This window comes from Mastomys coucha, unplaced genomic scaffold (genome assembly GCF_008632895.1).
Source record: "Mastomys coucha isolate ucsf_1 unplaced genomic scaffold, UCSF_Mcou_1 pScaffold5, whole genome shotgun sequence".
In the NCBI taxonomy this organism is placed as follows: domain Eukaryota; kingdom Metazoa; phylum Chordata; class Mammalia; order Rodentia; family Muridae; genus Mastomys; species Mastomys coucha.
In genome coordinates, this window is record NW_022196911.1 from 85,359,133 (window position 1) to 85,372,807 (window position 13,675).

The 13,675-nt window shown below is 43.8% G+C and overlaps 1 protein-coding gene and 1 long non-coding RNA gene across 9 annotated transcripts in view; one reads left to right on the forward strand and one right to left on the reverse strand.

Moving 5' to 3' along the window:
- LOC116076894 overlaps window positions 1-2,874 on the forward strand; it is a 51,551-nt gene extending 48,677 nt beyond the window's left edge. For 2 of the 3 annotated variants that reach the window (XR_004113123.1, XR_004113122.1), the window contains exon 3: window positions 1,965-2,874. This is a non-coding gene — a long non-coding RNA (uncharacterized LOC116076894). The remainder of the gene's footprint in view (window positions 1-1,964) is intronic. The other variant, XR_004113124.1, reaches the window with a different exon arrangement.
- Window positions 1-13,675, reverse strand: part of Ankfn1 (ankyrin repeat and fibronectin type III domain containing 1) — a 407,382-nt gene that overhangs the window by 54,989 nt on the left and 338,718 nt on the right. For all 6 annotated transcript variants that reach the window (XM_031350944.1, XM_031350945.1, XM_031350941.1 and 3 more), the window contains 4 exons: window positions 9,085-9,192; window positions 3,383-3,482; window positions 2,841-2,973; window positions 2,227-2,343 (listed from right to left, as the gene is read on the reverse strand). In XM_031350944.1, the coding sequence (XP_031206804.1) occupies window positions 2,227-2,343; window positions 2,841-2,973; window positions 3,383-3,482; window positions 9,085-9,192 (458 nt within the window). The remainder of the gene's footprint in view (window positions 1-2,226; window positions 2,344-2,840; window positions 2,974-3,382; window positions 3,483-9,084; window positions 9,193-13,675) is intronic.

Consider the following 13,675-nt stretch of genomic DNA (forward strand, 5'->3'; position numbering starts at 1 on the left):
GGGTATCTGAGGGCACTTTAGGCATGGGGTTAACTTGAAGCCTAGTTTTTTTTTTTTTTAAGATTTACTCTTTATTATTTTTCATTACATATATGTATCTGAGTAAGGGTCTATACACATGAATGCAGTGCCCATGAAAGGCAGAGGCAATGGGTCCACCTGCACCTGGAGTTACAGGTGGCTATGGGCTACGGGATGTGGGTTTAGGGAACAAGAGCAAGAGCAGTAAGTGCTCTTCATCAGTGATGCACCCTCGCCAATCTGAGCGGAGTATTTTAAAATGCAGAGAGAAGAGATGAGAATCAGAGCATGTGCAGAGGAGCGAGCTTTCAGTTGGGAGGATGAGGCCGGATGAATTGTAGGAACAGTGGGAAGCTCCTGAAGACTGGGTGGCGGGAAACCCTTCGCATCTCTAGGAGAACTAGTGAGATGGTCACCTGTTGGCAGGATAGAGGGTGTGGGGGATGGAAAGGAAGGTGGAGGAATGAAGAAGATATTTTGAATTGTCCTTTGTAGCATGAGAAAGCGAGTTACTATGGAAATGCAGTGGGATCACCAGACAGCATCCCAGGTGAGGGTGGTGGCTCTGTACATAGCAAAAAACCACTTAGTCTTTTTCATGCATAGGATCTGTTTTCTTTTCAGAAATCCATGCGAAACTACTTTAGTGTAGACATGTTGGATAGATCTAGGTGCATATCTATATCTATACTATCTATTTTAAAGATTTATTTATTATTATAAATAAGTATACTGTTGTTGTCTTCAGACACACCAGAAGAGGGCATCAGACCTCATTACGGATGGTTGTGAGCCACCATGTGGTTGCTGGGATTTGAACTCAGGACCTTCGGAAGAGCAGTCAATGCTCTTAACTGCTAAACCACCTCTCCAGCCCATATATTGTTTTTTTTTTTTTTCAAGAGAAAAATCTAGAATATTTTCAAGGTGTGATTGTGAGGTACCAGGACTCTCAGCTTGGTAAAGAAGGAAGTGGGATTAAAAGACGGTGGGATCAGAGGTTGGGAGTGGGGAGTGAGGAAGCCCAAGAGTGCTGTGGTGAAGGTTGGGTAGGGTCACATTGGCTATCATGGTGTCTGTCAGCATCTGACTACAGTAGCTCGCCACAGCCTGTTCTACTCAGGTTGCTGACAGCACATGGAAGCCTTTAAGAAAAACCCCAAGAAACACGCCACGAAAAATTTTTGCTTGAAATTCTAAGGTGGGTCAGTCTCTGTGCAGGCCTATCCCAGCTGTATAGTGGGCCAGTGAAGGGGCTGCGCCTCATGGAAAGGTTCTTTATCTTCAAATGGTTTGGAAGATAGTGGCATAGTCCAGCCAAGTGGGTAGGGTGGGTTAGTGATAAAAGGAGGTGCTCTGAATTTAGCCCCGACATCATGGCCCAGGTCCAAGAACGGCTCCTTAAGTTGTAGGAGGAGTTTCTCAAGAGTGAGTTGTACTGAAGGATACTACAGAAATCTGTAAAGCCATTGAGGACACAAGACAGTTAAGGTCCGTGCAATGGAGTTTGCCAAGGGAGGGGGCAGATGTAACCTTTCCTAGCAATGTGGTAATTGTTATGAGGTTACAGGGTGAATTATTATTGCAGGGATTCGAAAGGAGAAATTCTTGCAATTGTAAGTGGGAGTGGAACTCCAGGAGTTTTGAGGAACTCTTTTTTTTATACCATGATTGGTGTTGGGCCTGCTAGCCAAATACAGCTTATTCTCCCATTATGCAAATTTCTAGAGATGATAAGAGATGACTTTGTGTGTAGATTCACATCACTGATAGAGGCTCAAGTTCTCTTCAGGACCTCAGCTTCATATACATGCACAGGCTTTTCAGAAACAGCACATCAGAAAGCTGCCCTAAGCCCCTGCCGCTCTCTTATCCCTTCCAAATGCTCCTCCAAAACAGCACTGGTCCTTCAGTGATCCGGTCAAATTCCCCTTGTTCTGCAGGCAAAGAAAAATGTGCTCCTGAAGAAGAACTGAGTTGGCCGATAAATATCAAAAGAAGAACTCCGATCTCCTCACTCTTTGTTTAGGATTCCATACCAAATCCCACCATGCGTAGGTGCATAGCTCAACCTGTCCAAGAAGCCTTCCTGTGTCCAGGGATCTGAAATAGGAGAGACCACTGCCTCCTTCTTTTCAGTAGGTTTCGTGACTGAGCTCTTCCAGTTTGAAGACACTTTCCAGAGCTCAAGCCCTGGCCCCTCACCTGTAGCTGCGCTGTGGCAGCAAGCATCTTCTGCCGAGTTTGCAGCACAGTGGACGAGGACATAGAGATGGGCACGCTTTGCCTCAGCCACCTGATGTCTTCCCACATACAAGACAGCTGCAAAAGAAGTCACGAGGTCAGATCATCGTCCCAGCCAGAGAGTGATTTAGGTTGTGGCATCAAAGCAAAGGGGGTTGGGGGGGTGGAGGAGGAAACCTGACCCCCCCCCCCCGATATTTGTCCTCCTCTCCATTTTCAGATGCACACGAAACAACTTTTTGATCTCTGTCCAATTGGAAAAAGATCTGAATGCTAATGAAACAGTCAGATCTACATTTTAGTCTTTGCCAAATGATCCCATAACTCTGAGCAGTGGAGACACGATCTGACGGGATGCACGCTTCTCTGCTTTGAAAATGTAGTGGAGATTCTTGCTTTGGCCTTTAAAAGAAAATGACATGGGGCATACTGGGGCTACAAGGGATCGCTGAGATAATTTACTCCCCTCCCGAAACTTTGATCGTGAGAAACCCCTCAACTAAAGTTTCGGAGATTTATGTGCATTAACCCTGGTGCAAAATAGGGAAAGAAAATGAAATGAGAACTCAGTGTACCTTCATGAACCACAGAAAATCTTGTGTAATAGAACTGGTGTGAGAGTCGTCAATTTCAACAATTGGTATTTGGTCTTCATTGGTGACTAACATATTGTCTTTATAATAAAATATAGCAGCTATGTAAAGCCCTCTGCAAAGAAAAAGAGAAAGAAAAAAAAAAGTCTTCAACTGTTTGCTTTTACCAAAGTCGAGACTTAGGAAATTATCTATATCTATATATCTGCATATAGACATATGTATATATAATCAACCCTATTATTATATACACATATACACATAGCTAAATGTATGTGTATAATTATATACATATAAAATTAGTTTTAGACATATTGCAAGCTGAATACAAACCTAGAAACATAATTTTGGTATGTATCACAAATTTACTGGTTAGAACTTAGAGATTGGTATCGTGCCCAAATTCTCAGGAGAATTCATTCCTTCAATAAAAATGCAAAATTTCCACTTGATTTCCACTTAGACCTCCAGCTGGTCCATTCCTGAGACATTAAGACTTCCTAGACAGTGTGCTTAGGACCCACCGTTTCAAGGTCTTCACAAACTTGTTTGAGGAATGGAACAGGTGCTTCAGGCTCCTTGACACTGACTGCTTGCGGCCTGTGGTTTGCAGTTTTGAGCTTTCTGGAATGGAGAAAGAAGATGCAGTACAAATTCCATCTGACAGATCAACATTCCTGCCTTGTCTCCCTATCTCCTCCTGGACTTCCCTTGTCCCCGTGGTCGCACGTGCCAATATCATATAGGTGTCCAACTTATTGAGATACCAGTTGCTATGGCCAGAATCGGAAACGCCCCTAATAGACTCATGTTCTGAATTTTGATCTCCAGCTAGTAGAGTTGTTTGGGGGTGTTGGTAGTTTATAGGTTTTGGGATTTGAGGCCTGGCTGGTGGAAGTAGGTTACTGGGGACCAGGTCCCTGGGGGAGGGGGGATGTCCGTTCTGCTCTCTTAGCTTTCCATTCCCCAAAGAGTGAATGCAATAGCTGCTCCCCACCAATGGCCATAAGAGAAGGCAAACCCTTCTTCCTTTAAGTATATTCTGCCTGATCTTTTGTCAAAGCTGTGTAAAAGTCACTAATACCTCAGTAGTTGATTCAATTAGCAGCTTTTCACAAATGTTGGAAGTGAGCAATATTTCTAACCAAGGAAACCTCTTAAAGTCTTTCGTTTATATTCTCAGGATAAGTGCTTTATTATCAAGTAAGATAAAGAGAGGGATCAATTCCTTTTCCTCCTCAACCTCCACCAGCTGGCTCTCTAACAGTCACCACTTCTCAATCCCTCCAAAGTTCCCCTTGTTAGTTTATAAATCCAATTAGATCTTTGCCTTATAGGATTAATATGAACACATTACAGAAGATCTGGAGGGTAGAAAAAAAGAAAGAAGAGGAGCAAATTTACACAACTCATCCCATCACTTCATATATCCACAGTTAGTATTCTGGGGCAGTCATTTCTAGTATGTATGGTTACTTATGAAACTATCTGAAGGTCCTGGAGAGACCAGACTCAACTGATATATCTACATCACAGCTCCTGCTCAGGGAACAGTACAGAAGATGGGCCAGAAAGACTGGAAGAACCAGAAGACTAGGGAGTCTGCTTTGGAGCAGTCTGTCTTAGAAATGGCTACAAAGATAAAACAGGAACAATGGCAACATCAGTGAACATGTTAATATGGAAAGGGGGAAATTTTGTGAGGTCCCATCCCTAGACAAAGATCTACAGGAAATGCTGAAGCCCATAGGGGACCATTGAGAAGTAACCTGGTGTATCTCACATGCTTCATGGCTGCCAGTAGGGAAAAGGACACAGATGTAGGTAGAACCAGGAGTTCCTGAAATCTGCTTAAAAATCAGACTTCACCTCTACTGCATAGCTAGACAAAAACCTGTTTTCCTACTCTAGGGTGAAAGTTAGCGGCTTATTCTCTGGGAAGGAAAACAAACAAAGACCTATGCCACAAAAGTGAAGCCCCTGAAGTAAGAGACAGGGAGACCTCAGGGACAATAGGAAATGGGATGATGGTGGTGATGCTACTAGATACCCACGCAAACTGGTAGATTAAGTGAAAGTTTTCATATATAACATTTACCCATTCTGTTCTCAGAACATACATACTGAAAGTTATACTCTCTAGGCATGACCCCAGAAGAAACATCTCTGAAGAACTCGCAGGGATTACACCTACAGATTATGCCATTGTTAATTTTCCAACAAAAGCGTGACACCAGTTTCACCTGCTAGTGAATTCTGTGAATAAAGTTCGTTGTCCACATCCCCGGTAGCTATTGATCTCCCATCTTCTAAATCTGAGCAAACGCTGAAGGCTCATTAGGAAGTTCAGAAATAGACCCACCAGAAAACTCAAGGCCCCAAACCAGGGAAAAGAACAAGTCTGAAGGGAGACTGAAGAGGAAACTTTTAGTTTCTTTGGAAAGTTAGTTGTGTCAAATGATGTTTTGCTAGGGCACACAAGTGAAAGGATGTCTTACTAAAGCTGACATGTGAAAGAATGTTTTCCTGAAGCAGACACAGGTGAAAGGATCTTTTGATAGAGCAAACACATGAAAGGAACCAGGATGACCCCATAGACAGTGGGAGACGAGCCCTGAGCCTTGGTTTGGTTTGTTCCACCTTGATAGTCTTTGCTAAAGACTTGAATGTATTGGTTCTCCTTACATAGCATTGTTGAACTCAACTTGTGGTAATACCACCATTGAGAGAAACTCACCAAGAACTTGCTTGTGAGGTTCCTGTGGCAGCTTGCCACTTCTGCAGCCTTGCCTCAGGCTGGTTGGCAAGCTTTGCAGTTTCTTCAGGATTGAACTACAGCTAATGGTCCATGCCTGGTGTCTGCGTGCTGAAAGGACTGGACTGTAGCTGCCAGTTTGTGTATGGTGTTTGCCTGCCTAGAGGACTGGTCTACAGCTGCTGCATTGTATCTGATGTTTGCTATGGGACTGAACTGCTGAGAAAGGTAAAGCTCGCCCCCAAAGAACCATTGCTGAACAGGTCCACTTCCCCCATATCCTAATAATTTTCTCTTCCACTACCTCTGCTGAGCTAGAGGAGAGGTTGAACCCTTATTAAAAGTAGGTTGCAAAAGAATTATGTCTCCAGGAGACTGTATTGAGAAAAATATAATGTGGAACAAAGTTGACCTGGCCAGTAACATTCGGAGAGATGAGATGCCAAACTTGGACAACAGCAGGGATTATTAATTTTTTAATAGTAGAATGATAGTGCATTGAGAATTTAAAGCGTTATCAAAAAGAAAAATGTTATCAGCAACTTAAAAATCCAACTTTCCTAAGAAGGCTTAGGAAAATGCAAGTGATAAATTCCTTGAGAAAGTGGAGCAAAAGGGAGTGAGGGCAGAAAGTCAAGGGGACCAGTAAGGGAAACAGGAGCAACTGGGCTAGGCATGGTGCATGCACAAGCCAAAATCCCAGCACTGAAGAGTTAGAGACAGGAGGATCACTGTGAGTTTAAGTCCAGCCTGGTCTGCATAGTGAGTTTCCAAGTCAACCAGGGATACATGTTGAGACCCTACCTTAAAAACAAAGGTAGAGGGTGGTAAACGAAAACAAGGGTACTAGGTTAAAAGATTTCAACCTCTATCTAACTGGAGTTCTTCTAGTAGAAAAGAAGAGAAGAGTGAAAGTAGTGGAAGAAATAACAAGAAAATAAAGTTCCAATAGAAGGCATAGACTTCCACGTAGAAAGGACTTGAAAGGCCCTGGTAATGACTGAACAGGGCTCAGGGAGGAGTGTTAATGGTTTTCTATTGCTTCAGCACTGGAGGCTGCTGGGTATTGGTGAGTACCCCAGCTTGTACAGTGGAGTCACCTCTCCTGCTTTAATGCTAGGGTGTGCTAGTCAGTCGCTGTGGGTGGAGAGTGGCACCATTTTCCCCTTGCAAGAACAATAACTGAAAATGAACTAGAGTTTGTAAGGGACTTCTGCTGTGCTGGATGTTTTGAACCCATTGCCTCTTGGCAACAGTGCAGGTTAGACAGCCTGACTCTCTGAGGAAGAAGCTGTGTTCGGGGCTAAGTTAAATGCTCTTCCTCAAACTCTCAATGGTAGAGCTATTTTTTTCGCTTTGCCAAGTTTATAAAGGTTTATGTCCCCAATAAACTACACTATCTCGATGTAATTGAATATCCAAAACAGGAGCTTCGTAGCTCCCCAGGAGCAATCTTTACAGTCTCTGTTTATCCTTTGAAACTCAGAGTTATGCTGAAGCATCTTAGAAACATTATTATTTTTTTTTATTTTTTTGTCTGTGAGGTAATTTATTTTATCCTGATGGGTCATAGGTCAACCTTTCCCAACGTTTATACCACAGAATACTAACTCTATGACAAAGGTTTTATATGGCTGATGAATCTGGAACACACTTGTTTAGTCAAGTTTGCCAGGTTCTTTAGGGCAGTCTTTAATATTTTGATGTCTAAGTTTATGCTTCCATGAGAGGGACAAGGAAGTCAGTGTCTCCCAATCTTATCTGACCTGAGCTCTTGAGCTGAGCCTCTCACGGGATTGCTGTGCCTCTCACATTGTATTATTTCAGTGCCCAGGATACACTTCAACAAATTCAAAACTGTCCCTTCTAGGGAAGGTCTACTTTATTCCTTAGTTATATCATTCCTAATATTATGTGTACAACTATGGTTGGGGAAGGGGTGTGTGTATGCATGATAAGAGTTGAATGGGAACTATGGAGATAATTGGGCTATCCAGGAATTCATTTCTTAGTTACTGGGTAGTAATCGTATAGTACTAGGGAAAGCATCTGAATCCTTATAATACACAAATAAAAAAAAAAAACCCTCCTGGTCACGGGCAGCTTCAGCTCCATCCTTAAGAATACTAAACACAAAGTGGTTATAGATTGCAAAGGACATCCGTCCCATTGTGTTAGATCCCCACATCTTCATATAGGAGCCACTAAGCAGGGGAACAGGGAAGGCAGAAAACAGAAGAACCCAGGTGGCACCCAACTTGATTAAATGAGCCCAGGAACCCAGAACTGAATGGACCCTGATCAGTGTAGAATGTTATGGGGTGGGTAGGGTGGGGGGAGGAGGTGTCAAAAGCCACTTGGGGTTTCTTCTCCAGCTGCTCTCGGACATATTTACATCTCCCAATGAGGCACTCATTAGAAAAACACCATTTTCTTGCAAACACTTGTCCTCCTCTCTAGCTAGAGCCAATGTTTCTGAAGGGCCCTGTTGTCAGAGCTATACAGTAATTGGGAAACTTTTTGCTAATGCTAAGTAGGATTTCTGCCTCGTGTAAACAGCAAGCACAACATCTTAGCTTGAGCCATGGGTGTTTTACCCAGCTGGCTCAGCAGTGCCCTGCATCCAGGGAGCACAGGGTAGTTGGAGATCTGATGGGAGCATGGAAAATGAAAACTTTATGGAGGCTTTAATTCTCCAAATAAAACTAAGTGCCTCTTCCACGAATCATTACACAGATCAGAAACCTGACCCTGGCCCATCTGAGCAGCCCAAGCAACAGAGAAGCTTTTAAAAGCATCTCATAGAGTCTCTGGGTGAAGTGGGGCTAAAATGGATAGGAGCTGAGCTCTACTCCCATCCAAAGACTGGAATGGAGAAAGGCTAAAGTTCAAGGTGGGATGAAAGTTCAGGGGGACAAAAAAATGAGGCATCACAGGACTGCCGGACATGGCACCGCAGTCCCAGGCCACCGCTTGGCAGTATGACATCAGGCAGATCAACTTAGCCTCTCTTGCGGTGGCCAAAGTGAGGATGAAATTTTGGCATGGTGGATGTGAAGCAATTTTAGCAATTGATGTGAAGGCTTGTTTTGGTTGTCATCGTTGGAGCTCCCTCTACGGTGTGCTCAGGGGTGAGATGTTGAGGGAGTCTGTCTCATGGGATCCATGGAGGAATCTTGTGAAGAGCCAGTTCAGAGAGAAGAGAATAGTAGCAGAAGGCCTTTTTTTTTTTTTCTTGTGCTCACTTTCAAACTGTGTGTGGAGAGAGGAGTGAGGAAGGGGAGGAAAGGAGAGGGAAGGCTCCATGGAACGGTTAAAGCAAGATAGTGCTGTAAAGTGATTCCAGATGTACAAATATTAATATCTCCTTTTCCCTGATGAATGAGAAGGTATGACCCAGCTAGGAAACTGCTAAAATTACCGGCGCCACCGAGACCTCAGCCGATGGCCCAGCACAGATTTTATCCTTACCCCGGCAGCTGTAATGCTGATGAAGGGCTCGGACCTGCTGTAGTAGGCTCTCCAGAACCTCACTCTGTCCCTTGTGTCTGGGCTCTCTGTCGTCATAGTCTTTCCAGTCTATTGAACAAAAGAAACAAACAGAGGGACATTTGAAAGCCGAGGCAGCCCCTGCCCTGCCTTGCCCGAGGTGCTGGGGTTTTGTGTTCACTGCCCACAGGCTCTGTGGATGAGCACCCAGCACACGCAGAACTGGCAGGCGATGCCGCCAGTTTGGAAGCTGCCATTGTTCAGAGCCCTGTGCAAAACAGTAATTGTGGTTGGCTTCTTGTGTTGGGCAGTTTGGGGGCAGGAGAAAATGATACTTAAGAGCCAAAAGAAATAGGGAATTTGGAAGTCCAATATCTCCTCTCTTAGCCCTCCCTCCCCTTCTTAGCATCCCCTGTCCTGAGCAGTACCCCTGTTACTTCTTCAGTCAGCACCCCAAGTTTCAACTGGATTTTCACAGTAGGAAAGACGGGCGGGAATGTGCAGACTAGATGAAATCCACAGTCCCAATGCTTTTATTGTAGGTTTCACACTTTTGGCCAAATTGACATTTCTTTCCAAGGAAAGAGCCCATGTCAGATGCCAAGAAATGGAAATCTACATTTTGCTCTAATGAATGTCTGCTTTGGTTAGCTGGCACAGCGGCCCCTGCACATACTCCGAGCCACCACCACCCTGTCTGCTAAGGCTCTAAATATACAGTATTAGCTTACATGGCAAATTTAAATTGCAGTCCCCACTGAGATTTTTCTCCTCCTATTTTCATTCCATTTGGCTATAATGATATCAAGAGTAATAACTCATATGGGACTAATGTCAAGATTGCAATTCTGCTGTCTACAGCTCTCCGGTTTTCTCTAGCAGGTCAGTCACTTCACTGTCCGTCCTTGCCCCTATTTTACCTATTCTACCTCCTCTGGTTTTCCTTTCTGAACATTTCAAAAGCAACGGCTTCAAGTACATCCCTGTGCAGGCTGGCCACTCAGCCTCAGAGAAGCCAGCCTGACTCCAATTCCCTCCCTGACGGAACTGTTTGAAAGTGCAGAATCTTCTGCATTCAGACACTCAAGTACTTCATGATAGCTTGGTCTAAGCATACCACAGTGCTCCATGCAGGGCCCCAGGAATGCATACATTTAGGAGAAACATCATTGGTGGTCAGGTAAGCCCAGAGAGGGTTCAAGTTAGGCCAGGCAGCATAAGGTAAACTTAGATCATGGAGTCCACTAAACTCCAATGTGAGCACTGGCTCTTTCTGTTTCCAGCTCACCGAAGGCAAGCCCTTTCTATTGACAGGGCCCTCACTCCCCAATTTGAAAAATGAGGATGGTGTCTGTCTTGTGAGAGGTTTATGAGGACGAAATGAGAACTATCTTAGAGATCTGGCACAACGCCTGTCCCATGACAGACACTCTGTAAATAAGGCTTGAAGGCCATTGAGTAGGGAAACACCAGTTTTTCTCCCAGCTGATGATTATCTAGGGAAAAAGGGGCCTCATAAGATCTTCAAGTCCCTCTGCCTTCCCCTTCTCTCCTACGGATAGTTCTTCATTTTACCTTGAGGAAGATGAGGCCAAAACCCCCCTTCCCCATTCCAGCCCTGTCATCAGCTCGGTGGCCCCACCAGCACTGTGGTGTGGTCGAGGGACCTTGGCTATAGGGTTCCCGTTCATTTCATTCTACTGAACACGTTTATATTTTCTTTTGGGCAAGAGAGTTAGATCTTAGTTGGAATTTGTCTGTTTGGGCTTAGTTGTGGTCAACTCTGGAGACAGAAGATTGGCACAGGTGTCTTTTGTAGATTCTGGTCCAGTGGACAGGAATCATGAACTAGGCTCCTCCTCTGCAGAGTCGGTTTTTAAACTCTTTTGGAGCATGAAATTGAAAAGAAAGAATACGAATCAAGTAGCATCCCTGGCACACTGGAAACGCCCGTTATCCCATTGGTGAGGCATTGGGAATACAAGCATGATAGTGTTCAGGAAGGCTGACATACGTGAAATGTAGGGAAATGGCTGCTAGAGGCCTTTAGACTGTGGCGTAAGTTGTATCTGGACACAGAACAACCATTACCCTCATGGACTTGACATGGGTCATTGTTGCTGTAGTTGGAGGGCTTGCCTCTCAAGTGTTTGTGGCACAGTGAAGACGAGCAGAAGCTGACATAACACTCCTGAGTGGCTGAGTTAGTGCATGTACCTGAACATGCTACTATGTTGTTCTAATGAATCCTAATGCTGTCATCAGTACAGGGGGTGGGGTGGGGATTGCTGGAATAGGTCTCGGCTTTTCAGCTTAGCCCTATTACCTTGGAGGTGAGCTGGCTCTGATGACTTTACGATACCTAAGGAACTTGCTAATGCCCAACTGCAGCCCAAGCGTGAGCTGAACAATGCCAACATTTTGGAAAGAGTGAGGTTTTTTTTTTTTTTCCTCATAGATGTTTGGAAAAGTTCTGATGACTACACAAAATAGGAGACTTCAGGGATGAGGGAGAAAATTGAAAATATATTAAGAAATCAGGAACCTGACAGGAATAAACTCTGCATGGTAGGAAAAGAGCAGATTGTTCCACATAATACAGCTCACTGTTCTGGTAATGAGACACTTCAGTCACAACACAATGCAGAGCTTACACTCACTGGCCATATCAGGGTTTTCCTGATCGTAACTCAGACAAGCCTGTCTGGGTGCTTTTCTCTTATTATGTACCGTACCATATAACATAAGTCTATAAAAACACATTAAGGCCTTTTGTAAAAATATAAAAAAAAAGTTTTATAGCTTACTGGAACATATTACCAAATTTCCAATTACTCTGTCATGTTAGAGTACATTGTCCTCTAGTAAATATCTGAATACTGATACATGTTACATCACAATGTCATACTCTGTTTATAAACAGAATGAGAGTGTTTTTATACTGTTCTTTCCAAGTGATATGGCATGTCTGCAGCAACTCTAACCATACGTTAAGCTTTCAGTTCTTTGCCAGCCCCACCTTGCTAATCAAACCCACTGTTTTCGAAAGCATCGCTGTTCACTGTGTTAATTATCAAGACATAAATTACTCCTCTGAGCCCTGAACAGCCGTTCTTGTCATGCCAGAGAGAGGTCTACTAATGAGCTTTTGAGAGAGGGCTCGGAACTGAATTTGTAGCTTACAGAACCCCAACATCTGAGCGTTAGAAGTTAAAAGCCTCATATGAATGTGTGGGGTGTGCCTTTGGAATCAGTTTCCCTCCTGTGCTTCTACAATAATGGAGACTAGTCTCTCTCTCTCTCTCTCTCTCTCTCTCTCTCTCTCTCTCTCTCTCTCTCTCTCTGTGTGTGTATGTGTGTGTGTGTGTGTGTGTGTGTGTGTGCGCGCGCGCATGTGCGCGTGCTTTCTATTGCTCCACTTCTTATAATACACATACCCCTACCTTTTCCTATAGGGTTGGTTCCTTAGTGCCTTAACCTTGCAGTTTTCCAGTGTGTGTTTCATGATAGCTCTTCAGCAATGGAAATGTCCAAACAAGACTGATGATGGAATCATCAAATGAAGAGGGAGTCAGGGGCCTTGGAGAGCACTGGCATTGGTGGTCTAAGGCCGTGTGTACCCTGCAGGACCACTCAGGGCTACTGGAGGAGGCAAGCATGGCTGACTGGCCTTCAGTCTACTCCTCTGCTTGATAATAGGGCTCCAGTTACTGAAGGACACATGGAAGGGTCTTGACAAAATTCAGGTTTGGCTCACAGTTCATCTGTGTGCTCATGTTGTGGCCTCCAAGAAAACTTCCACCTGAATTACAGTTCAGAAAGTTGGAGTCTGTAAATACGCCTCTATGTTCATAGCTCCCTCATCATCAAAGAGATCAAGACTCCTGGGTAAAGCTCTTAGGTTAATGCCCTCAACTACTGAGTCTTCAAATTTATCTCTGATGGTAATGATGTTACAGATGATAATGACAGTGGAGTTTATCCATAAGGCAGAAGGGAAGATGTGGGACTTCTATGAAGGTAAGGCAAGACATTACACATAAAGCCCACAATTTATCACCTGATTCATAGTTTGTCTTGAGTAAAAGGTTGTTATAATAGTTGAAAAAATTCAGAAAACACATAAACTCATAACTTAGGCAACTACTGTTAAAGTGTGTGTGTGTGCATGTGTGTGCATGAGCACATGTATGTGTACACGTGGAAGCCAGAGATGAAACTTGGGTATTTTTCTTGGTTGGCACCCATCTTGGTTTTAGAGACAGAGTCTCTCACTGAGTCTGGACTTTGCTAGGCTGCCTAAGGCCCCATCTGTTTCTGTCGCCATGCCAGCACTGGGATTATAAAACCACACCTGACTTTCTTGTGTGGGTTTTGGGATCCAACTCAGGTTGTGTGTGTCAAGCACTTTACCAAGTCAACCATCTTCCCAGCCCTCTGGGGGATAAATTTTGACAGTGATCTAGATACACTCTAGCTAATTATAGGTAAACTAATGGTTAAATGAATAGAGTTCCTACCTTATTATTATTATTATTATTATTATTATTATTATTATTATTATTATTATTAT